This window comes from Trachypithecus francoisi, unplaced genomic scaffold, assembly GCF_009764315.1.
Source record: "Trachypithecus francoisi isolate TF-2019V2 unplaced genomic scaffold, Tfra_2.0 Lachesis_group0, whole genome shotgun sequence".
Lineage (NCBI taxonomy): Eukaryota > Metazoa > Chordata > Mammalia > Primates > Cercopithecidae > Trachypithecus > Trachypithecus francoisi.
Window position 1 is genome coordinate 30,804,446 of NW_022681453.1, and position 26,808 is coordinate 30,831,253.

At 38.6% G+C, this 26,808-nt stretch overlaps 1 protein-coding gene across 14 annotated transcripts in view; it reads right to left on the bottom strand.

The window, feature by feature from the left end:
• CADPS (calcium dependent secretion activator) overlaps window positions 1–26,808 on the bottom strand; it is a 487,588-nt gene that overhangs the window by 96,637 nt on the left and 364,143 nt on the right. For 4 of the 14 annotated variants that reach the window (XM_033210316.1, XM_033210319.1, XM_033210315.1 and 1 more), the window contains 5 exons: window positions 25,596–25,697; window positions 24,031–24,094; window positions 23,509–23,632; window positions 20,208–20,225; window positions 6,655–6,761 (listed from right to left, as the gene is read on the bottom strand). In XM_033210316.1, the coding sequence (XP_033066207.1) occupies window positions 6,655–6,761; window positions 20,208–20,225; window positions 23,509–23,632; window positions 24,031–24,094; window positions 25,596–25,697 (415 nt within the window). Of the gene's footprint in view, window positions 1–1,151; window positions 1,173–5,635; window positions 5,645–6,654; window positions 6,762–20,207; window positions 20,226–23,508; window positions 23,633–24,030; window positions 24,095–25,595; window positions 25,698–26,808 lie in introns of all 14 variants that reach the window. The other 10 variants (XM_033210308.1, XM_033210313.1, XM_033210306.1 and 7 more) reach the window with 5 other exon arrangements.

Here is a 26,808-nt window from a genome sequence, read left to right on the forward strand (position 1 = left end):
TTTCTTGGACATAAGATGTGAACTCTAGCCTTCACTGTTCAAAATTAATGGTGCATCCAGCAGGGTTTGGTAATTTTATTGTAAAGAGAACAGAATTTTTGATACAATTTGGGTGCTAAGTGTCTAAGGCAGTGCTTTGTGTGATTCCAGGCCTGCCATAGAGAGCCTTTATTCTGACCTGTGGGTCAGAGGATGCTGCAGTAGAAATGACAGACGTGGAACATCTGTTCAGTTTACAATAACTCAGTACGTTTCGAGTCATGCTCTTTGTCATCGCTATTGGCTAGTTCTTGCTCTAAGGTATTAAAATCTGGGAGTTTCTTCACTGTGTTTATGGGTTTTCTGCTGGTCTAACTTGAAAATTTGCAATTATTGTTCACTTATATCTACATGTCTGGGGCTTGTCTATGGTCTCATACAAAAACTCAAGAACTCACGTTTCCTATACGTTGGAAATGTTACTCCTATTTCATACTAAGTCAAAGAAAACCATTGTTGCAATTGTCACAAAACTTTTGAGTTGAAATCTTTTTAAGCAAGGAGCCTTTGGTTTTGTATCCAGTCTGGAGGAAAGATCAGGCTTAGGCTAGAAAACACTGAGTAAGATCAGGACTTATTTTTCTGGGGGTTGGAGACATATGTACATTGAAAACCAAAAAATATCAGTGAAGTAACTCATTTTCATGCATATAGGCCCTTGGAAATCATTGTGCAGGGTCTCAGGGGGTGACATTCACATCAGACTGAGCCAGATGTGAATTCAATTCAAAGGCATGCATGCATGTTGACTAATCATTTCTGGCAGGGAGCATGCAGAATGAGTAGCAGTGTCAACAGGCCCTGTTTTGCCGATTTCAAAGAGAGCAGAAAAACAAAAACAAATTGCCAGCCCCTTCTGGTCCCCCACATCCCCATTCAATGCCGCAAAGTATTTACATTGGAAACACTTTCCGGAGCATTCACCAAAAAAAGATGGGAAGGCATTTGAAAATATGAAAGATGATTATGGAAATAATTCCATAAATGAAAGGGTTTGTTCAATGACCAAGCTCTTTTGTGATCTATTAGTTATTAGAGGGATATTCTAACAGCCACTAGGAGGCAGAATAGGGGTCCACCTCTCTTCTTTCACCAGATTTCACTTTACTTACTTCTCCTTTATCAACATGTGGCTGGTTTGCAAATTAAATGAAAAAAATCAAGTCATGGACCATTCTGCAAGGTTGGCTTGGCTGGAAATAGACACCTGCTGTTTCCATTTTAATTTACAGTAAAACCTCACTGATTCAGAGTAATGGGAGAGGGGAGATGCTGGCCTGTCAGCAAAAAAAAGCCTAACTTATTGGACTTTCTAAAAAGAGATATCCTTTTACTGTTTTTGAATGTAGCCTATAATTGGACACTAAAGTAAAAAGTATTCATTAAGTCTACATTAGTTATTAATGCATCATAAGTGTAAAAGTTTTTTAAGCATCTAATAATTATAGGTAAGTTGACTTATAAATTGAAGTCAAAGAAACAGTAGATTTAATTTTGTAGATCCTAAGATGGAAAAAGGGTATTGGATTCCTCTAACTTGTAGGAAGAGTTATTAGAATTTCCCGAGAAAGTTGAGATCAAGTCAAATATATTACATAAGAAAAATTAAAAGAGTCACATCTGCAATTGAATTGTCACAGATTCCAGTATTTGAGTCTGAACCGATGAGGTTTTATTGTAGTTTTACCACCTGCAGATGAGAGCCCTGGGGTTTAGGGCTTACTCCACTGACTACCTAGCTAAGTCCAGTAGATAAAGTAGCCCTCCATGCCACCCCCAGAACTTTCCCAGCCACCAGTCTTTTAGGCAGGGACCATCTAAATCCTGGAACTTGCTAGATGAAGTTCCATCTCCACCCCTATGTGGAAGATTGATTCTCATCAATGCTGATTCCAGATATTTGAAAAATTCGCATAGGTACACTAAATGTTGGCTAGTACTTATTCTTTAGTTATTCAACTAACTTTACATCTTCAGGATGAGTCCAAGAAAAGTTACTAGGAAGATTGAGTTTCCTCCCCAGACACAATTTGCCCTAGAATGACAGGAAAAAACAAAACAAAACAAAAAAACAAAGCTCGAATGTTTGAAATTAAAAGTTTCTTAAGTTTCTTAACCCAATCTCATATCTGGCTCTTATCAGCAATTTTTTTTTTTTTTTTGAGATGGAGTTTTGCTCTTGTTACCCAGGCTGGAGTGCAATGGTGTGATCTTGGCTCACCGCAACCCCTGCCTCAGCCTCCTGACTAGCTGGAATTACAGGCACCTGCCACCATACCTGGCTAACTTTTTTTTTTTTTTTTTGTATTTTTAGTAGAGACGGGGTTTCAACATGTTGGTTAGGTTGGTCTCAAACTCCTGGCCTCAGGTGGTCTGCCTGCCTCAGCCTCCCAAAGTGCTGGGATTACAGGCATGAGTCACCGCGCTGGACCTCTTACCGAATTTTTTACTTAAAAGTTGCAAACCAGAGGTCATAAGAAGTGCCACTTCTACCATCTATAGAGAACTTAGTCCCTCATTGTAATTTAATATATTATTGAGCAACTATCTACCATCCTTGCATTAATAATCATTTAGATATTAATAGCCCTGCAAAGAACGATGACTACTGTTGTATGAATCATTGCTATTGGAATCTGATAGAACAGTTTAGGTATCTAGTGAACCAAGAGAATTTAAATTTGGGGACTGTAGAATAAGTGAGGACCAGAACTATTTTTGTACATTCAAGGAATTCTTTTCAAAACCTTGTAATCAAACCTGACTCTCCAAGAAGAACAAAATCATTCTAGCAAGGGCAGTAACAGCCAGAAAGCCAAAGTGTAATTCCAATTAAATGAACAGAATCTGTGTGACTGGGTTGGGAAAGGCCAGACTTAAAAAATATTTATTTTATGCTTGCTCATACAGGTGAATGCTATTTTTGTACTTGAGCTAACTCACAACGTTCATGGGTATCTAAAGTCTTATAAACCTTTTCCAAAGACAATAAGAAGAATAAGGAGTTATACTTTGGCTATTAAATACTTACCCAGAGTTTTTCATTATTCAAAGACAAAGATGTGTGCTTTAGGGGTACAGTCTACATCAAACGCACTGTATATTTTGCACACAAACTAACATGTATATATGTACTCATCTATATACCACAATACATATATACATATACATACGTATACATAGAGAGAGATTGGGAAGGTGTAGCAACCATACATGAAGGCATAATTTGTGTATGTGTGTTTGTGAATAGATTAGACTCTGGAAACAGAGTTAAGCTGCAATTAAGAGATAAATGTGACCACTGCTTCCATATACTGCATGTGTGTACATATGATGTATTCTTAGCTGGAGAGATTTCTTTTCTTGGGACATTTAATTACTTTATCTTGGAATTTAAAATGTCTTTAAGGATTATTGTTTTGTTTTTTTTTTAGGTGGAGGAGGCAAGCCTACTAGTTACTTTGATTTGAGTGGTACCACCAAACTGCATGGATCCAAGCTTAGGATTTAGTCTTTTTTTCTTTTTTTTTTTTCTTCAGTTTACTGAGCACCCAGAGAACATGGTAGTGAGTACTGATCAGTAGAAAACAATTGTCGTACTTTTTCTTCTGGGGAAGAAAAACCCCATGTTTAGTGTGCCAGAGATAATGCTACGTCTTCCACTGTACTCCAGCCAGTCTTGACCCTGGTTGTACACTGGAATCACCTGGGCAGCTTTTAAAAATTACCCATGCTCAGCACTTCCCTGGAAGATTCCAATAAATTCAGCTGGGGCAAGACCTAGGGATGTGAATTTTCAAGAGCTGCCCACGTGATTTCAATCTGTAAGTGAAAGTTGAGAACAGGTGGTAGTGCCTTTCTGGTCCACTGCACCTTGAAATGAATCTGCTCTCAACACATTCTGTTTATTCTGGTCATTTGATACTTTCCACACAGGTTTTGTCACTTTGATAATCAGATATTCTTATATTTTGTTTCCTTAGCAATTTGTTCCTAGTAACACAAGAGCCAGCCTTTGTGGGGTGCTCACTTTGTGCTGGGCACAACACCAGTTGCTTTACTGAATGTAGCCTTCCACTCTAACAATGACTATCTATTCTTGTCTACACTTTACAGGATGAGAGAAGTTATCCTGGAAGAGAAGAGGCAAAGCTGGGATTCAAAGTCACACTTCTCTGGCACAGAGCCTAAGCTCCTGGACACCCTGTGTTCTGTTGTTTGAAGGACAGGGTGTCCTATGCCTAGTTGTCTTTCAAAAAGCACCAAGGTATTTGCCTCGGTGCTCAGCAGATAGAAGATACTCAATAGGTAGCTTCTGATTGATGGAGAAGATTTTGTGATTGGGTAAAATTATTAATTTTGGAAAGAATTCTGTACATTTATCTAAAAGAAAATTTGGTCTCAGGCACTCCAAAGTATGCTGAAGTTTTCATTACTAAGTTTTAAAGTTGGTAATGGGAATTGAGTTGATGTCTACCCTATTTATTTGCTTTGAATGGCTTTTGAATATATAAGATTAAAACATTTTGTGATAATGGTTATTAGGGCAGTTTAGGATAAGGATTAACACAGTGAAAAAGGGCTTTTTGGAAAAGTGAAACGTGCCTTGTTTAGCATATAAGCCCTCCTTTGGTGTTTCTTTTGAGTAATTTAGAAAAATATACATCCTTTCTTAGCCCTTAGCAGCCTCCAAAAATAACTTGATTATAAATCAAGTATATCTATCATTTTTCTTCTCCTCTGATTCACTTAAAAGCACAATTGTGACTGAGAAAATTGTCCTCTTTGTATTTATGTCTTCAAGAATGTGTGGGTTTTGTCCAGCATCATGGGAAGAGCCTCAACCACTCAGATCAGAGGAGGGCAGGCTGGAGCCCCTCCATGCCTCTAGAGATGACTTTGAAGACACCTGGGAAGAACACACTTACCATCACCGGAACCCTAGAGGCCTGCAGTCTGAAAAGAACATCCTATAGGATAGCATAGGAAAAATATTCTAACCCACTTAATTGTTTACATGTTTGGAGGTTATCGATTTGCTTTTCCTTATCACTCATGGCTGTGCGTTGCGGATAGATGCTGTATGAATTAGTTCTACCTGCCTCAAGGGGTCTTACCCCCATTCTCCGAGGGTTTTCAGGGGAAAAATTCTTCAGCACTCTCTCTATATATAAATACTGTATATATGATTCACATAGAGACGGTTGTTGAGGAAGATTAGTATCTCTGGCGAGCTACTGGTTACTCAGTTTGGTACTCATCTGCTGTAATAAAGGTAAGTACAGACAGACATAGGAAACTACACCAGGCTAAGGACAGAATCAAGGCAGGTAGGAGACGTTGTGTTGGGATGTAACTGCAGTCGTTGTTAAGTATATCAATTGCTTCATGCACGCACAAGAGAATCACCCACATTGACCCTGATGTGGAGGGTCACCCATTTCACAAGCAGTCCACTGGAAGTTGCTGTTACATTCCTTGGGTCAGTGTTAGAAAGCAGGAGCACCAGGAAAAGTCCCATTAGAAGACATGGTACTGGAAGGGCATGCACAAAGTATGACAGCAGGTGGCTGGTTCATTCGGTTTAGTCACATACCTCTTTCCCCTGCCACGATCAGCCAAGATTGAATAAAATAGTAGAAAAACAGGGAGGAAATTTAAATATGCAATCAGGCATTAGTCGGGATGGTTGGATTTATGGTGTATTATGTATTATTTAACTATACTGGCAATTTCCATTTAGTCATGGAATGGTCATTTTAGGTACTTGAGAAATTACTTTTAGGAAATGTCGTTTTTCCCCTTTGTTGTAAATCTGAGTGTAGAGATGGGGGAGAATTATGCCATTTTCACAAAGATTATTTTAAGAGAGATGATTTTAAATCTCAATTTTGAGATGAGCATTGATATAACCATTTAACCATCATGAAATTTTGGAATCTTTTCTTGAAAGTGTTAGGTTAAGTCCTTATAGGTTTGAGATTTAGTTAGCCTTGAAATACCTTGGTTTATAATTATTATCAAAAGGATCATTTTGATAGTGGTTTGTTAAAAAAAAGTAGCTATATTTATTTAGATGTATGTTGGAGAATCGACAAGTTGAACAACACAGAATAATTTGCTTCTCTCACCGTGTTTAACAACCCAGGCAATCTAAGATTTAAAAAAAAAAAAAAAAAAAAAAGACTCTAGTACAAGCAGAGTAAGTTACAGAAATAAATTGAGAAAGAAGGTCTGTTGTTCACATACCAAATAACTACTAATAAAAACAACAGTGGTGGCAACAAAAACAACCACAAAAAAACAAAAAATATTTTGTGTTCTGGACAATGATAACCAGATGCTGCTTGAATGATTAAAAAGCACTCACCTCATTTGTTTGTTGCTAGAAACATCTGAAAACTTAGGCTGAAACATACAACATGCAACCACTTTTTGGTTGTTCAAAATAACCTTCCAAAGACTTCTTGCAAAACTTCCACTTTCATTCCCTTTGCAATCCCAGTTGAAAGAAAATGGGTGTTAAGGCATCTTATTCACAATCTGGCTGGGAAAATCAGCTCTGCAAGCTCAGCTAAGGTACAGTAAGATACACTTCCCACCAAACCTGCTCACCTCTGCATGGTGCTCCTCATTTTGCTGAAGAACTTCAATGACTAGTTCAGCAAGACGTATTGTATCTTCAAGCTTTTTGGCAGGAGTGATTAATCGGCCTACATTTTCTGTAGTACAAGAGTTTGTGTTAAAATTCAGCGAAAGTGGCAGGCTAATTTTATGGCCATTAGAACTAGTGGATAAGAAATTGAGAATAGTTATCAGTATTTTTTTTTAAAAAAAATTCATGCAAATGTTAAGTGCCATGTAATTAGTGAGCAAACCATAAAGCCATTTTATTATTATCACCATCATTATAATACATATTAGAAAAAAGCAGTGCTCCAGCTTCAAATTTGCATATGAAGCTATAGTAGGTCTATGACAGCCCATTTCAAATTTAGTGATATTTTGTACACATGTTCTTTAAAGACAGCATAAAGGTACTATATCACTGTCTAGATTGTATTTATGCTACCTGAAGGGGGAAGGTTAACAGGAGTTTAATATTGATTGTTGTTACATTTGTTTTTTAGAGTAGTTATTAAATGCTACAGTGTAATTTTTCATCGCAGGCCCACGTATGTTGGAACGTTCATTTTGAAAATGCAGATTCAAATGTCTGCTTCAAGTTGTACAGGGAGGAGATAGAAAAGAAAAATTGGATATGCCTGGGCCATTAGTCAGGAATAATAATTGTTAAAAGGGTATTAGGAGTAGATTATTGAATGGGTTGTAGTAGTTTGTGCTACTGGTTGTTACAATTGAAATTTTATCAGTTAAATTGCAACAGTGTACTTAATTGTTTTCTTTGTTGTTAGTTTCTCTTAAACTGAAAGTGTTGTATTTTTACCCAGCTCAAGAAGAACCTGAACCCTGGTTTATTTTGCCCTCTTTTTAGAGTTGAGTTCATGAGTTTGACAATGTCATTATGTTCCAAAATATTACAAACTTTTTTCCTTTGGGAAAAGAGTAATATTTAAAACATAAAGGAGGTTTTCTTTTTCTTTCCTGTGATGGAGTCTCTTCATTCTGTCTCCCAGGCTGGAGGGCAGTGGTGTGATCTCAGCTCACTGCAAATTCTGCCTTCCGGGTTCAAGTGATCCTCCTGCCTCAGCCTCCCGAGTAGCTGGGATTACAGGCACCTGCCATCATGCCTGGCTAATTTTTGTATTTTCAGTAGATACGGAGTTTCACCTTGTTGACCAGGCTGGTCTCAAACTCCTTACCTCAGGAGATTCGCCCATCTCAGCCTTCCAAAGTGCTGGGATTACAGGTGTGAACCACCATGTCTGGCCAAAACATAAAGGTTTTCTTGGCCATTGAAACTGCTTGGATTCAACCAGTTTGAATTCCAGGGGAACTTGTATTTCACGTTTAGCCACCTTCAAACCTTAAAGCCTCAGAGTCAGAGCACATGGGATATAGTGAAATAAACATCATTTAGTAGAATTCCCCAAGTAGGTACATACATTTGCAAGAGAACTGGCAAAACTTATTTTCATCTCTTCATCTGAAGCAGGTATATTTTGGCTTCAGGGTGTTTCTTGCTAGAAACAATTACCTATTACTAAATAGGAAGGTTTCTGGCAGGCAGCAGGGGTTGGGAGGAAGTAGGCAGACTTAAACAAAATCATAAGAGATTGCTAATTTACAAAAACAAAAGTTTCTTAATATTCTTTTATGCATTTCTTAAGTAGGTAATGAACATATCAGGTCATTAGTAATTTAGTAATTTAATAATGAAAAATAAATTCAATGAGACACTAAGCAAAAAGGGTGTTCTAGCAAATGGGATGTAAGAGTGATTAGTGGGACAGGGTAAGATTAGCCAGGTGTTGAAAGTCTCAGTCTAACAAGGCCTGATGGCTAGTGTGAAAATGGGCTTCCTGGATTCAAGTCAAAGGAAAGCTCCATTATCTCTGCCATACCCAGATGGAAATGTGGCTGGATATGGTTAGAGCCTGAAGGTGGGGCTATGGGAAACATACACATGTGGATTAGGCAGAGAATAACCAACACTCAGAATAAGGAGATGTGGGAGCTTAGGTGCTGACATCCCATTGCCTGGTCTAGAGCAATATACATTTAGAGAAAGAGTGTATGACAAGATTGACTTCTGTGCTTTTGGGGGCATCTGACCTGTTAGTAATTTGATAAATAGACTATCATAATTTCATTCATAGACTTTCAGGCATTTCTACAAACATACTGTGTATATATTTTTGGGTAATAGGTGTAGAGTGAGGTATTTGCATTTTGATAGTAAATATGCACAGGCTACTATTTTTTATTAGTTGATACTCACATTTACACATCAATTTGCAAATTCCTCATCCTATGCTTATTACCCATTCGACACATACACCCACATACACACATCACACACTTACATACATTTTCTAGTAACAGACAAGCCTGCACATTAATACAAATCTGCAGGAAATCCCACCTGGGGCACATCTTTGAAATCTCTTGCTTTAAAAATAGAGAGCTTTGTCCTTTTGGGTGAAACACTCACCAAATCTAGGGGAATTCTGGTTGTTTATGACATATGATACATAAATAATTCCTACCAATATTTTTATGCACTTAAAAAAAAAGTCAATAATTTTTATGTTTGGAGAAATCCAAGATGTTGAAGTTAGGACCACCTGAAGATTTGTTTTAATAGGCAGTACTCTTAGATTGACTACAATAGATATCAATAGATACACATAAATTGTGCATGTGCATGCAGCCATTCTATGAGTGTTTGCACATGTACACAGATATATGTATGCCTGATGTATATATACAGACAGTATGTTTAACAAAACACTTTGCAATTTTACTTGAACATAAAACCATTAAAGTGAGGAGGTTAAGGATCCTTTAATCTAGAACACTTGATCTGCCAATTAACCCATGTAGCCAGTCTTTCATTTACTATTAATTAGCCTTGATTCCATCATCTGTAGATCGAGCCACGTTAGTGAGACACTGCACTCTTTTCCTGTTTGTTTGCATAGCTGCTGTACTACTAGCTAAATGGCAAAATGGAACTAAAAGTAAATTCTCTAAGATGTTGTCTTTAAAGAAAACATTGTGCAAAATCCTTTAGCACTTCTTCCCTCTCTCCAATAGAAGTCAAGGAGAAATTTGTGCTTAGAAACGACTTTTTTTTTTTTTTTTTTTTGGCCACTTCTGCTGTCTTCAAATGAATTACAATATTCCTATCCCCCAAGCTTGCACTAGCTGGAGCACTGATAAAATGGAACTAAAAATATAGTATACTTAAGAACCATTTCATACAATAGAATTAAGCTCATAACACAGAAAAATTTGTCATGCAAAATGTTATGCAACAACAATGTTATTTTGTGCTGACATTGAGATTTGAAAATGTTGCATATGTCAGACATACCTAGACAAAAAAAAATGTGGACATTTGGAAATAAATGCTCTCTTTTGAGTATCTCAAAACCTATAAAATTATACTTGAGAGCCCGAGTCTCAGCTTAGTGTTCCAAACTGAAACAAAATTTCAAGAAGAAAGGTGAACAGAAAAGCGAACTAAACTAGAAAGCTGCCAAGTAGAGGAATGATGAAAGTTTACGGTACTTGATTTTGGCCTAGGCATGCCTTTGAGCCTTTGATATAACATGCTGGTCTGCATTTGGGTGGGTGGAGGAGGAGGCCCAGGAGGTGACAGGGGAGCTGCTTGGGTAGGTGAAGAGAGACAGTAAAAAAGTAAAGACAAAGTGACTTTAACACAGGGTGACAAGTAAGATGACAAACTCTGAAAAGAACAACCAAATAAGCAAAAATGATAAAACACAAATGGAGAGCTGCTGCTTTCTTGGCGATACTTCAACACTACAGAGGTGTGACATTGTTCGACAAGGACTCTTACCAGTGTCACCAGCAACCCCCACCCACCACCACCACCGAGACACTCAGAGGCTGAATGCAAATACCAGATGCTTTATCCAGATGGATACACATGAATGATGGCAGCAGCAGCACTGACCAAAAAAAGATACACTTCGTACAATGAAGAACACCTATACGTTAATAGCTGCTTCTTCCTTACAGATGACCAGAAATAGGACTTGATATATTAATAGTTGGAAGATCTGGCTTGTCATCCCCCATATGTTACTTACTTTCTACATAACCTTGCATCTGCTACTTGAACCTCTCTGTGCTTTAGTTTCCTCATCTATAAATTGAGAGGGTTGCTGATAAGAGCAAATAAAGCAATCTATGGGACAGATCTCTGTAAAGCTCAAGATGCCTACACATGTTTATTGTTACGTCCACATTGTGAGAAGGCTGCAATTAATTGCTTTGCAAAAGCAGATGAAGGGCAGTTATTAGTTCAAGTGAGCTAGGAAATATTCTTGCTCCCTTTGTGGAATTTCAACATGTCAAAATCTGTCATTTTGGGGGAAAATGTGTGGTATCTGATTGTTTCCAGCTCATTTAATTATTTTCAATTTGGAATTCTCGTGGCTTTTATATTGTGGGTTGAATCATATATAAAAACTTGCCAGCTTATCAAATATGTTACTTGCTATTCCAAATGTTAGAATACTGTAATCAGCACTTGACCCATCTGTCATGTGGTTTACAATATCAGCACAGCAAACATCTTATAACAATAGCCTCTCCTTCAATACAGGCACAGAGCACTATCAGCTTCTGCAATTCTCTCTCTTTAATGAGTGTCTCATTAACCTTGGACCTGCTCCTTTCTAATAGTTCTGGTTTATAAAGCAATCTGTATGGTGAGTGGGACATACTCCATTGCCAAGTTTGCTTCTTGGTTTGCTTGAATTTTCAACTGGGAAAATGAATTTTACTGCAGGCATATAGGAAATGGAATTCTAGTGACATTAATAAAAAAAGATTGAGAAATATGGATAAAATATAATATTCTGGTAAAAATCATCATTAAAAACAAGAGTTGGTGAGATCCTTTTCTTGCTGGACCATTTTAATGTTTAGAATACAGGACAAAAAAATTACCAGTTTCCTCTTACTGAAATTGTTTGGGAAAAAATATGTGCAAATAGAATTTGGAAGACTCAATTTTAAATGATAACCATCTAAAAGGAAGCAACTACTAATCCTTTTATCATGAAAAATAGTACTCCATATTTTATATTTTGTTAAAATCTGGTTTTCCACTGACAGCACGGCCTAAAGTTAAGAGCATTTCTGGTAATCCATCCTCATGGCTCTTTCAATGAATGCATGTTACCTGCATGTGCAATTCTCATGGAAATTCCTGACTCATTCTCACCCAGTTAAGTGAACCTGGGTAGAGAAAGACTTGATCTGGTGGTGAATAAAACAATAAAGCGCCCCTGGGTTGATCCATCACCCATGAGGCAGCAGATACATATTTCAGCTAAATGGGTCTTGATGAGAAATTCATAAAGGGATTTCCTCCTGCCAACTGTCTGTCCAGAATTCTGACAGTGAGGTTTGCCACCATAGAAAAACAAGCTCCCTATTTTTTTTTCCTCACAGAGCAAAACAAAAACATCATACCTTGGTTTCCAACTTCATTTACCCAATTACCATTGCTCATGTTTACACAATTAAATCTGCTTGGCTTCCAGAGAGAGAGTTAAATGTGACTGCAGAAAAACAAAAAGAGAATTCCGCTGCATGCTCATCTAAGCCAAGGAAGAGATTCATCCGGGAGCGAGAGACACTCCAATTAGCCCTTAAATAACCTGACCATCTCTGGCTCCAGCTAGTGAATTGCCAGTCTCTGAAATATCATATGAGAGATGAATATGATTGATGGAAACTCACTTGTTACCAAGTTCCAGCCTAATGATGTGTTGCTGAAGATGTTAGTGTTTGTATTATGCAATTGCAGAAAATAACTAGCCTGTAGCAATTTGCTATGATTTGGGGGTGGGGGTAGATAAAAGCTCAAGTAGGAACAGAAAGCTAAGCGGATAGCCACATAATACTATCCTGAATACCCAGCTTCCCTAAAATGATGGCTACATAGGCTAAAAACATGCAAGGTTGAAATCTAATACAATTTCTTTAGTGGGATTATCTATTATGTATACTTGATCCCCTTGATTCTCCAATATCCACTCCCTTTCAAAAGATTCCAGCTCTAGGTCAATCTAAAGTATGTGTTAATAAAGGCTATTGGATGGATCATGGATTTTTCCTATGTTTTCATTGGAGCCATCGTTGTCTCTTCCCTGTAAGGACTTAGGTGGTATAGCTTGTCTAGTCTACCTTCAAAATGTGTCTTGATTTTATCTCACACCATACTAGATCACGTGTTCATCCACACTCTTGCTGAGGGGGTGGGCATGTGACTCAGGTCTCATCATTTCCACCTCAACTGTTGCTAAAGCCTCCAAGGCAGCCTTCAGTCCCTTTTCTCTTCTGCAGTTCATTCTCTGCCATGCAGCAGTCAGAGTGATCTCTGTTAAGCACACATCTGAACTTGTCATGCTCCTGCTTAAAAACCTTTGAGATCTTCCCTTCATGATAAGGGTTATGCCTTCATATGCCATAAAAAGAGAGTGCCATCATAGCAAAGGTTCAGCTCCTCTGTTGACTCTTCTACCTCAGCACTTCTGGCCCTTGATAATAGGAAATTATATACATTTGTCTATCTCCCCCTCTGCCAGGGAATTCTGTATTTCTAGGGCCTACAGCAGTGTGGGGGCCAGGGTAGGCCATCAAGTATCGGTAGAAGGGAATCCTCAGTGGATCCTGTCCAATGCAATGCTTTCACGAAAAATAAAATACTCTGTGTTTTCAGTATACATACAAACTACATAGGAGCTCTTATCTCTTATCCAAAGTTCCTGGTTACTTAACAAATGTACTAAGCTGAATTCTGAATAGTAAACATCATAACTTAAGCTTCCAAGCCAGAGAATAACGTCAGGTGTCTAAATTCAATTAAATACTATTTAAGACAGCTGGGCACGGTGGCTTACGCCTGTAATCCCAGCACTTTGGGAGGCTGAGGCAGGAGGATCATGAGATCAGGAGTTCGAGACCAGCCTGGCCAACATGGTGAAATCCCGTCTCTACTAAAAATACAAAAATTAGCTGGTCGTGGTGGTGTTCACCTGTATTCCCAGCTAGCTACTCAGGAGGCTGAGGAAAGAGGATCACTTGAACCCAGGAGGTGGAGGTTGCAGTGAGCCGAGATCACACCACTGCACTCTAGCCTGGGTGACAGAGCAAGACTCCGTTTCAAAAAACAACAACAAAAACTATTTAAGATAATTAAAAATAATTTTACTTAACTTAATACAAATTAATTTAAATTAAAGAAAGAAATAACACTCTGGTGATGGTTTTTCTTCTCTAATTTGGTATCGTATGCCAACTCAGGCTTCGTTCCTAGGGCTCAGCTGTTGCATATAAGAAAAGTGAGCTTAATTCTGCGTGGACATTGTGTTGGAAATCTGTCCTTTTATGTGCAAGAACCTTGCTCAGGGGATTTACCTTCTCTACTCCATGTTATTTTGGTGGGACTTCCAAGGAAAATATCCTTCAGGGACAGTTACGTGAGCTACACCTGGCCAACCATAGTACCTCATACCATCATGAGTACTATTATTGGCTCTAGGGTTAGCATGTGACCCAACCTGGGCCATTGTGGCCCTTCTCTGGAATTGTATACAGTTGCTTGGAGAGGAATGCTCTTTTTCTTCTGGAGTCATTAGCTAGGATAAAAGGCTGGTGCTATCTGTGGGCATGTTGCTTCCCAAACTTCAACCATTAGCTCCAGTCACATTAAAGAAGCCTGTCAGCAGTTGGAGATATGAAAACACATGAACATTTTTCATTTCTGAGGCCAACCCCTCCATGGATTTCCTAGCTACATGAGCCAAAAAATTCTCTTTTTTTGCTTAGGCTATTTGAGTTCTTTTTTTCTCTGATTCAGTAGTACTACTAAGTACCCACTTAGTCCCCAAATAAACTTTTATGTGCATTGCCACAAGCAGTCTTGGGCAGGAGCTTGGAGCATCTGGAGGGATGATGAATAGAGGCAAACACTGAAACAAGGCTAGGGAACACCCCAGTCAGTTCTTCTTGGGGGTCCAGTCTTTGACCTACATCATGCCCTTCTCTGGCACTATCCCCTGCTCTGCCGTGCATCAAAGACCCTGGCCTGGGTAAAATCACCTTGTACTGCATTCCTGTGACACCTTGCTTCTTCCCTTTACTATCATCATCAGATTGTGATTGCTTGTTTCATGCCTGTGTTTTCTACCTTTTTGTTTGGTAAGCTCAACAAGGTTAGGGAGCATGACTGCTTTTGCTCATCACACACTTCCCTGGTATCTGGCATAGCTCCTGGAACCTAGTGGGTATTTAACAAATATATATGGAGACTGCAATGTTGTGTTTGAAATTCATAATAGAAAGACAATTTGAATACCTCTTATATTCCCCTTGACCCTCAAAATACCATCCCTGGATCAGCGGCTTCAGCATCACCTGGAAGCTTGTTAGGAATGCATACTCCCAGGCTCCACCTCAGACCTGCTGAATCAGAACCTACATTTCAACAAGATCCCCAGGGATTCAGATGGACATTAAAGTTTAAGAAGCACTGTTTTATGATTCATTTCTGAAATGAAATGATATCTTTATACTACACATTTCAACTTGGAAGAACATCCTTTTAAATACTTTCAAACAAATAATATATATATATAATGAGCACTTACTATGTGCCAGGCATTTGTGTTAAGAGATTTATTTGGAATATGTATTTTAATCTTTGCAATAATCCTCTGGGGAGGAACCATTATTAGCACCTTTTACAGAAAAGAAAAGTGAGGTTACAGAGGTTAGAAAACCTAGTGGAGGCAAGAGAAAGATTTGAATTTGGGGTATAACAAATCATTGAGTGCTCAGGCTGGTTTTGAGGTAGTGTTTTCTTGGAGTTGCACATATATGATTCTAACATGTGGATGCTGGATGTCATCGAGTGTCCTACTGGAAGCTCAGACCAGTTAATGGATTGTGGATGGGGCCGTTATGTCTTGACTGAAAGGTAAGGAGGCCTTGTGGGGTGGTGACGGCTCTTGAATAGCATACAGGACAAGAGACTAGAGAGTCACTGACTACTCATTTTATTTTGAACCTGGCTTCTTTTCTCTGGGCCTTGATTTTTCCAACTGTCAATGATCAAGAAATCTCTTTTGTGTCATACAATTTCGTTGCTAACAAGTCACAAGCATTTTATAGTGTAGAAGTTGAAAATGTGGACTTTGGAATTAAACAGGGTCATGTTCAAATTCTGACTCTACAACTAACCAGCTGTTTAACCTTGGGGAAGTGACTTAACATGTTTCTACTTCAGGATTTCCATGCACAATGCATAAGTTCTTATTTCATTGAAGTAAGAGGCACATTTTAACATTTCTGAAATCCGGATGCATCTTATGTTTGATAGCACGTCATAATATAGTACATGAATGAATGGCGCATCTTATAATTGATGGACCTTTAGATTCAATGAAATATGGTAATAAAACACTTACCTCGCAGGGTCATGGTGAGAATTAAATGAGATATGCAAAACTACTTAGCACATATTCAGTTCTCAACAAACAACGTTTATCATCATCTGCAACATCATATCTTTTTTTCTGATAGAAGAGAGAGACACTGATTTCATATTTGTGGACTCACGACATATTTTAACACATTCTTTTTTTTTCCCGAAATCTTTCTTGGTGACAGTGTTTAAAACATGTTTCTCTTTGTCCCCACCGCTTATTGTAAAGTATAGTGCTAGTCCACAGAATAATCTGGTCTTGGAAACCCTGATTCATGCACCAATGAAACAAAAAGGGTGGGAAGGCTGGGTATAGTGGCTCATGCCTGTAATCCCAGCACTTTAGGAGGCCGAGGTGGGTGGATCACTTGAGGCCAGGAGTTCAAGACCAACCTGGCCAACATGGTAAAACCCCGTCTCTACTAAAAATATACAAAATTAGCTGGGCGTGGTGGTGTGTGCCTGTAGTCCCAGCTACTTTGGATGCCAAGACAAAAGTATTATTTGAACCCAGGAGGCAGATGTTGTGGTGAGCCAGGATCCTATCACTGCACTCCAGAGCAAGACTCTGCCTCAAAAAATAAAATAAAATAAAAGAGAAACACTTAGTCCCTCATATATAAGACATGAAGCATGAGATGGTCCTCATCTCAGAATGGCCATCTTGTGGGGATGAGATCACTATTATTGAATTCACTATTATTATTGGTCCCTTATAGAAGACTGCGGGGTGGTGGCTTGGCTCTATATTTTAGTGGGTTTTACCAGCTTGGTTCTCTTTCTCTCTTTCAACAAGCCTTAGATCTGTAGGAAATTTGCCTGGAGACAGAGAAAGATACAAAACCTCAACATCACAGAATCTTCCTGGAAGTCCTTTGGATAGATTTGACCTGATCTAGAAGGTTTCTGTCAATTGGAGAGAAAAAAGTCCGCAGTTCTTTGACAGCCTTGGGGAAATCTCAACTGCCCTTGGGAAGACTTTACAATGTAAAGATTTTGTCAATGATTCAGTTCCAGAAAGGACTGCTGTGTTAATTTGTAGACTTCCTATGTGAAAAGTGGTAGGTATCATACTTTTGACCTTATCCATTGAATGAATGGATATTGTCTAAGTGCTCACCACATCAGCTAAAAAGTCTACATGGTAGAAAGAGACTAAAATGCATGGTATTTAAATTCAGACAGACCTGAGTTCAAATCCTGCTTCAGAAAGTTACTTATCCTGTCTGAATCACAGCTCCTTCATCTGCAAAAGGTGCAAAAATAAAGCCTCCTTTATGAGTCTAAGGTTAGGATTGAATCAGAAGCCCTTAGCACAGGGCCTAGGCCCATAGATTCATAGGAGGCTGCTCTCTTCTCTCTCTCTCTCCCCACCTACTCATCATTCATCCATCCACCCACCCACCCATCTACCCGCTCTCCTCTCCTCTCCTTTCCTCCCACCTATCTATTTCTGCATCTATCTATCTATCTATCTATCTATCTATCTATCTATCTATCTAAGTACCTATTTATTCTGTCTATATCTATCTGCTGTCTATCTACAAATAATCATCTGTCTGATTTTGCAAATCCTTGGCATATTTGAAGGAAAAAGTTGTTTTATTTCAAATTCCAGTGGAATCGTTATGATGCTCAGAAAATTATGCAAGTATTTAGCCAAGAACTGAAGCAAAACAGCAATAGTAGTGTAGACTTTCTCAGAGCTTTCTGGTTCAGAATGTGTGACGGTTTAAATGGAAATGTATTTAAAATAATAGAATTCATTTGCAGGAGTCACAGCTTTTCTTTCATAGACTAGTAGGCTTTTGCATCTTTTTTTTTTAGAGGTACTGTAATTAAATTGAACATTTAATTTCTAATAATGCCACTAGACATAAAGCATAAGTCCACCAAAATGCCATCTGCATACCCCTTAGATTCTTAAAGCATAGTCTGACTAAAAGACTCAGCAGCTGTCCATATTTCAGTCCCCAGTATTCTATCCACCTCCCTACAATTTGCACGTGTAACTTCGGTGTGCCCTACCACCTCCATACAGTTGGTTATGCAGACCCATCCATGAATTTGTGCTCTATTCTCATTAAGAAAATTGAAAAGGGAGGGAAGGGGTACAAAAGAAAAAAATTAAAGGCCAGGGAAGAAGTATGATTATGATTGCAATTGAGACCTGATATACTTAGAAAAAACTTCACTCCACCAAGCTTCAAACCCATCTCTGCTTTAACCTTAACTTTTAAGTCCATTTCCACCCTATTCCCTCCTTCAGTCTTTTCTCTTAATTCCTGCTAGTGTGATTTTTCTGCAGTGTAAACCACCAACCTATCTCTTTGCCTAAACAGCCTTCAGTGACTCTTTATCACCTTTGCAGTTGAGACCTGTGGAATCTTTCCTCTGAAAAAATCCATATGCATGCAAAAGTTGGCATGATTTTCAAGTTAAGAAATTTTGAACCACGAGATGCAGTCTGAACTCAGCATTATTATGGCATAGAAAGACCTATGAAGTCCTGTCCCTGCCTACCTTGCCATCATCAGCACCCACCCACTACTATCATCATTTCACTCTGTTTTGCAGCTATGTTGAATTAATTACAGAGTAGATAAAAGGGTGGCTTCTGCCTGAGCTCAGATTCCAGCTACTCCACTTATATTTCTGGATGTGTTTTTTAAGTTCTGTGCCTCCGTTTGCTCATCTCTACAACGGGAATAATAATAGTTCCCTCTTATAAGGGCTTTTGAGGAGAAATAAGTTAATAATATGCTTAGAATCATACCTTGAACACAATATGCATTAAATAAGCATTCATTATTTTTTATTAGCTATCTGGTTTTACGTATTTGCCCATATTACTCTCTTGATGTAGGATGACTTTCCATTCCCAATCCTAGCTCCCCTTCGTTTATTCTAATTCATCTCTCAAGATGCAGTTCAATCCTTACCATCTCATGAAGACTTTCATGGTTTTCTGACAATGCCCCATCCCTCTTACACATAACTCTACCAATAGGCTTTGCAATATACTTATTTACATATATACACCCATTTGCATGCATACTCCATGAGGCTAACAGCTATTTCCCTCTTGTTTACATAGTCTCTGGCTTTTAACACTGTAACCTGCTACAGGGTAGGCTCCCACTAACCATTTGTCTAATAAATGAATGAATGAGTGAATAAATGATTGAATAAATATCTTCCTACCAGAGAGAAAGGTTCATGTGTCTTGAACATAGGTTTATGAGTCTTCAAATACTTATCGGTACCCCTGTGCTTGGAATGTACTCAGGAATGCTTTCTGAATTGTTTTGAAATGTGCTCAACTGTTAATTTGGATTAACTGATAGTTATTTTTGACAACCCTTTAGACTATAAAAACGATGATCTGCATTCTAATTTATTAAAGTTTTAAGTCAGACCTATTCTCAAAATAGGATCAGAAGTTTTGGGACCAAACAAGAAGAAAATTTCCAAAGCCAGAACTTTCCAAGAGCTTTCCTCTAATAAAACTTCCAGCAACAGTCCCTGTTCGGTCATCCTGTCCATGCTTCCTGCTTTATCACGCGATACATACAAGAACAACATGGACACAACTTCTCTCTGTCTTGGCTGATAAACATTCATCAAAGAACACAAACTTCTCAATAGGGCAGAAAACAGAAAAAAGAAATGAAAAACAAAGAGGAAGATTCATTTGGTTAAATAACTTTTAAAAAAATGCACATGAGGCCAAATCACTGGAATCCTATAACCAAGGATGAAATGAAGCTCTGCAGCAAACCAGAATTCTATTCCTTTAAAGCTTATGCCTTTTCAGAAATTCTGCTCTATAAAGGTCAACATCAAATGGGCATGAGATGTATTTAGACAGCACAAATTAACTCCTTAAGTATTATTGCAACTCCACATGGCTCTCTGGGAGTACATACCTTAAGGAGCTATTGAAAAACAAAAACAAAAACTGAATATAACTCAACAGTCCTGATAATTTATAATGCATATACAATTGGTTCACCTGCATCCTTTTGATTCTCTATTTGAAAGAGAGAGCACAACAAGGAGAGAAGAGAGAGAAACAAGAACACATATGCAGAATTAATGAGCAAGTGGACCAAAATGCCCCCCACTTATGTGTGATACATGATATTGGAAAGAAAAGGTTGCCCTTGGGTTCCCACCGCCCCAAAGTTTGGGGGCCAGCAAAAAAAGTCTCCTTCACAGAGGTGGAAAATGCTGCACAAATAGAAAATTAGTAAAATTAAGTTTAATGTGAAATCAAGCTATGAAACATACATGAACTCTCCAAGTGACAATTAAGTCATATGTTCTAGGCAAAGTTTAGAGGACAAGGACAAGTCAAAATCTCCAGAGGGAACAAGGAAAAGCTTCCCAGCTTGATAGAGAACAGACAGGAGGCATATAAGGTCTAATTTTCACAAAGAATGGACCACCTGGTGTGATCTCATACCCATAATAGTTTGGCATCTTAAACATGGAAAAGAAGGCATGATTTTGCCCCAAATGTCCTTTATCTGACACCTAACACATTGCTCCCCGGCCTAGCTGCTACCTTTTGATTGTGTACCAGTGACAAGCACTTTACAAATTAGGGTTACACACAAGCAAAGTAAAAATGCATTCAGGTCACAGACAGAGAATAACTGAAAAACTTACAGACAAATCTGAGTTTATCACAAACAAATGGCTTAATTGTCTAACCTGTTTTAGGCTGATAAAAAGTGACTGGACTTCTCACACTGGGTTTCACAGACAGAACCAACAGACAAGCCAATGCTAAAAAACTTGAAGCAAGGAGAGTGAGTTGGTTTGGATCTGGATTTTCTTGAAATAATGAAAACAGAAAGAGTGAAGACAGCATGGTGAGGAGGTGGTAGGTACTCACGAATGGTTAAATCCATCACTTGGGAGGCCAAGCAGAAGACAGGATGCTCATACATTTCTCTCTTTTTCCCTATAAAAGAGGATTTGGGCATGCAAGAGGCTTAGGTCAGAGGTAAAGAGGTTAAAGGTCATAGGTTAGAGGAAAACGTTACATTAGCTCAAAGGAAAATAGCCACAGAGTATTTTGGGATAAACACAGGATAAAAGAAAAAGGAGCTTCAAAATTGGAGATCTATTGGATTAACCATTCAGCATGCCGTGAGTCACGAGAGAGATTGTGACCATGATTTTACAGGTCTCTTTAGAGCTGTTTGCAAGAATACAATGACCAAAACATCATGAGTAAAGGGAAACAAAATTTCATTGATTTAAGGCTCCAAGATACTAAGGATTTCAGACTTTAGTATCTAAGGCTCTTGAGGTATTTCTTCATAAACATAGTCTCCAGCAATATTACTACAACTTCTTTCCAGAATTCTCAGATAACTAAGCTGTTAATTCTCACAGAGGGGCTCAAATGTAAAAAATGAAAGATTTCTTCTCTGCGGGTAGGATCAGAGCCTTGTAAAAGAAAGTTGTCTGTTAGTAATATCTTTCAGGCTGCAATGTCTCAGCCTATGGTGGACTATGTTCATGAAAGAAAACCTGATACATGCAGCCAGAGGATGTTGGGTTGTCTGAATTAACAATCCCAGCATGCTTTGAAATTGGTGTCTCAGCCACTTTCGCAGAGGTCACATTAAAGTGGCTGAGCCAATCACGGACAAGGAAGGAGAGAAGCGGAAGAGAGCAGGTAGTGTGCAATGAGGTACTTCTCTGAAAAGAGAGTTGAAAAAAAAGAATTGGTTTCTTCAAAGAATCCCCAGACCTAAAAGTCACAGTGCAGAAGATAATTAACACAACCAAGAAGAATTGAGGCACAAAAGGAAATTACAGACCAGCTGATCTACTTTGGAAATGAATGCATTTTTACTTACAGATCTTAAAGTTTGTTTTTGGATAGATTTATCTGAAAGAAGAGAGCAGATCTTACCAAAAGACTAGAAATAGCTAGACCAAGACCTATGAGGCAGCAGCCATGGCAACAAAATGTTTCTTGATCCCATCCCATCTCTGGCCTTGCCTAGAATTGTTAGGTACCTGGCTGACTTTACCAAATACAACCAATCATTACATCCTGGGACAGTAAATGCTGGAACAATTATTTGTTAATATAGCCCTTTAACGACCTCTTGTTCCTCTATTTTTGTCACTCATTACCAAGTCAAGAGTTGATAAACATCCTTTTGGTGCCCAATTCTTAAGTGTTTCTCCCTGGATGCATAACAATGAATTCATTACCACTGGTACACAATTTGCATTGTCAGACAGACAAAATTGAGAGAGGGAGGACGTGTAATGTACAGAACACTGTGAATTTGACATACTCTTAACCTAATTCTCTAAGGAAACAAGGATTTTGGCAGAGTAAGTGACAGGGTCTGAATGGTTGGTTAGTTTCTTTTTCCCCCAGTTGTCTTGAGGAAGACAATGCGCATTTGCTAGTTTTAGTCAGGTGTTGTGTTTCACGCGTGAGAGAACATCAGATTCCAGAATGCGGACACATTGAGTTTTGCACACAGAACTTCCACATTTATACACTTACACCACTGGTCAAGTTGGGTGTGGCTTTCAAATCACCCTATAGCAGCCAACAGGGTAACAATGAAAAGTGATTAATACCTTCGTGAATGAATAGGTCCCAAAGAACCATATCTTCTCAAGTAGAGTTTACTCAAAGAGCCTTTGGTGATTACTGGGTCATCAGTGATCACTTCCCTAAAACTTGAGAGGGCAGTGGTAACAAGCATCTAAGGTCTGGTGTAACAAGAATGAATGAGATCTAAAGCCAACCTGGAGCCATCATAGATGGCTCAGCACTAACCTGCCATTGAGTTTGAAACACTACCAAAGGACAAGGTACTTTCAGGGGCAAGAAAGAGGCAAAACCTTGATCTTGCTCTTTTCAATTCTTGTATTGCTTCCAATGGTATCAGCAGTGGACAACAGACTGCTTTATTTTCTTCTGTTTAAAGAAGGTGGCAATTCTAGAGAATTCCTTTATAGGAAAACATCAGCCACAAAGCCGATACTTAGGGCCAACACAGACTCTCAGAAGGACCTTAGTTATCTGATAACATCCTGTTTTCATATTGTTCCCTTACAAAGGTTGTTTTCTGAGCCCCTGTGATGTCTTTTAATTCATTTACTTGGCCACAGCCAAGGAAACTTCCACATTTCAAGTGCTTCCAGGTTTCAGCTCAATATACTCAGATGGACCACTGTTTTCGGGTGCCCTTCAGAAAAGAGAAAGACTTCCCCAGGGAGGCATATCAAAATTTAAATTCAAAACTGGGGGCAGAAGGGAGCCTTACCTTCGATTTTGGCATACTCTGAGAGCCGAGAATAGTTGACTAACGCAGCCTGTTCCAGACATTTACGGATGACTGTTTTCACCTCCTCTTGTGGCACTGGGGTAACAATATCTTTCATCAAAACCTTCAAGTAGGAAAAAGAGGGATAATTAAGAAGGTTCAAGCAAATATGTCACTCATCCATACTTCTTAGAAGCGTGAAAGTTTAAAATCAGTTCTTTGTGACTTAATATGGATTGAGAGCCATGCTTAAAGAGAAAGTACCAGAATTGCAAAGCATTGGCAAAGGCCACCCATTAACCAGGGAAGGGCTAGGAACATATCTTCTGTACATCCCATTTGGGAGTTTGAAGATAAAATATCAAGAGTTTTGGCAGTTTCCTCGCTTCTATTCTGATATTTGATGAATGGTAAACAAATCCTATAAAAATTACAACTAGGTCATTCAACCAAAACATTTCGTTACAATTATGCTTATGTCTTTTTATATATATGTGATCTATCTTTTACTTTCATTCTTACCCTTTCCAAGAGTGAGAGAGTAGCTTTCAAAGCACCTTCAGGTCGACCAAATGGAAAGCAATACCTAAAAAAGACAAAATTCTTCAGGTTGCCTAAATTATTACATTTTAGCATGAAATATGCTGCAATTTGATTCCTATAGCAACTCTCTCTGAGGAATGGAAAATGCTTTTTATTTTGTCACGTTGTGTTATGTTAATCTGAATTCACACCATATATGTGTGTATATAATGTATATATGTGTATGTGTGAATAATGACTAAAGAGGGACTCTGCAAATGTCTGCAGCAGAAAAGAATATTCAGAGTGGTGACATAAGGCTCTGTTTAGATTTCTATTGTGAAGGAGAACTATTCGTTAGCTCAGATGTGACCTTATATGTTATTATCGAGACCGGCATTAAAAAAATATTAGTTGGAACAGGCTGAAATTCAAATATACTTACTTAAGTCCCCAAAAGATCAATATATGGAATAGAAAAGTGGATTTAGAGCAAATTCATGATTCTGCTAGCCGTCCTTTCCTGCTTGTGGTTTCCTATTGTTATGGACCTTCTGCTACTGGTAATGCATTTTACACATAGTGTATGGTCAATAAAGATTTATCCAGGAGGATTTTGATGCCACAGAAAAAAAAACTATGTCAGGTATCACTACGAGTTCCAGTGACTGGTTTCAGGTTGACACCGGCCCTTCAGAACACTGTGCATGGGACAGAGAGACTAGCATGGCTACTTAAACGCGGACTATCTTATGTAAGCACCCCACTTCTTCCACTTGCCAGCTGGACTGCCTTGGGCAAGTTCCTTAACCTCTCTCAGCCTCATTTTATTCCTGGTTTAAATGGGGATTATGAAAACTAACAAAGTTGTTATGACATGAGTTAATACTTCTCCAGCCTCCAGTTCTGTATCGGTATATAGGAAGTATTTAATAAACAGGAACCATTAGAAATGCTATTATTATTTTTCAGTTGCTATTTCAGGATCTCTGGTCCAGAACCACCAGGACAGCACTAAAAACACCTAATTTGCTCCAAGGGAGAAGTGGGCTATGTGGTGTAAGGTTCAAGCGCAGAACCTGCTGGCTCTCTTGAGTATGCAGGGGAGATTCAACCCACCCAGGCTGATCCAAGGTTCATTCTTTCCCTGTGTAGCCAGCTAGTCCTGTTTCTGAGGTAGTGGAGAAAGTGGAGACTCTCCTAGGAGTACCACTGCCTTCCTTCCTTGTTCACTATGTTCTGATTCACAAGACTTTTTATTTATTTATTTTTACTTAGGAACCTTGAAGAAGCTTCAAATTTAACTTTTTATAATAGATTGATGACCAGGGTGAGCTCAAACTTGGAAGAATTTGTTCTTTAAGTGGAAATAACATGAACTTAAGAATGTGACGTTTCCTGGTTATTGTGGAACCATGTCTGACTGATTTGCTTGTTCTACTCAGTTATTTCTAAATATCCAATGTATCGTCTGGTAGATTTACAGTTTTGGAAAAATTAAGCCCTTTAGTTTTCCCTTCCCACTCTCATCTCCTAATTAAAACCCTACAGCCCCAGATCCTTACCTAAAATGTGTAATCTGATTTTCTAGCAGAACTCGGAGCCTCTCTTTGATTTCTTCAAAACGTTCCTTTTCTTCAACAGTCACAGTTCCGATTCCATCAGGCCTGAAAGAAGACATGTCATGAAATGACGGGAACCTCATATGCTGACACCATCAAATCAAATCTCTAGCAGGAGGAAACTGTCCATTTTAGAAGAAACAACTGCAATGATCGATGTAACCTAAGGAGAAGCCCAGCTATTCAGGGCTGGCTTCCAAAGGGGATGGGTTGTGTTTGGGTTATCATTTTGGAAACATGTGCAGAGCTGTAACTCATTTCGTGTGAAATGGTAAAATGTACAAACTGGTGGCTTGAAGGTTAAGTCCAGCCCCTGAACTTGTTCTGTTTGGCTCACAGCTTTTTAAGAAATTTGAACCAGTTGCCAACATTTTTTTAAATTGGGGAAGTTTGAGAATGCAATTCTGATTTCTGTTTTCTTGAAAATTTGAAACAGCTGGCATTATCAATTGGTGGCTAACAGCTTCTTGTGTACCTGGGACAGACACTCACCCGGTCCATATTGCTAAATTGTATTACCTATCTCTCTTGTAGGTGCTTGGGTTTGGGGTCCCTAAATTATGCACAAAAATTCCTACAAAAATCAGGTGACCTGTGTTTGTCTTTCCCAGTGTTAAACGTCTTAAATGGCTCAATTTCCTGCTTATAACTACAGATGTTCAGATTTATTTAAGTGCTCATGTATTCATTGAAGAACCAACCACGTTTTCCAATTGTAGCAAACTGTTACTCATTGTAATAAAAAGGACTCCAGCTTAAATAAATGATTTCAGTTTGATCATTGTATTCTCATGGTTCTGTGCCACCTTTAGGTGCATACATATATCCTCATTTGTTATGGACCATTCAAGTTGAAAATATAAAGGGAGGATACATATTTATAGCCCAAATTTATCTGTTCCAAACTAAATGCAGGATAATCTGACCCATTCAGAGCCTTCAGCTTCCCAGATCTCATAGTGACTTGTTTTGACTACTGGCTGAGCCAGTTTGCAGATTGGTGTGTCACCATAAAACTTCTATTGGAACATTCTTCAGTTTGCAAATGCAAGTCATCTTGAGACCAAACAAATGGTCTTATTTATAGGCCTTCTCAAGGATCCAGCATAAGTTGGGAAAATCCTTTATACCAGACCAGTCTGACTGCACAAAAGAC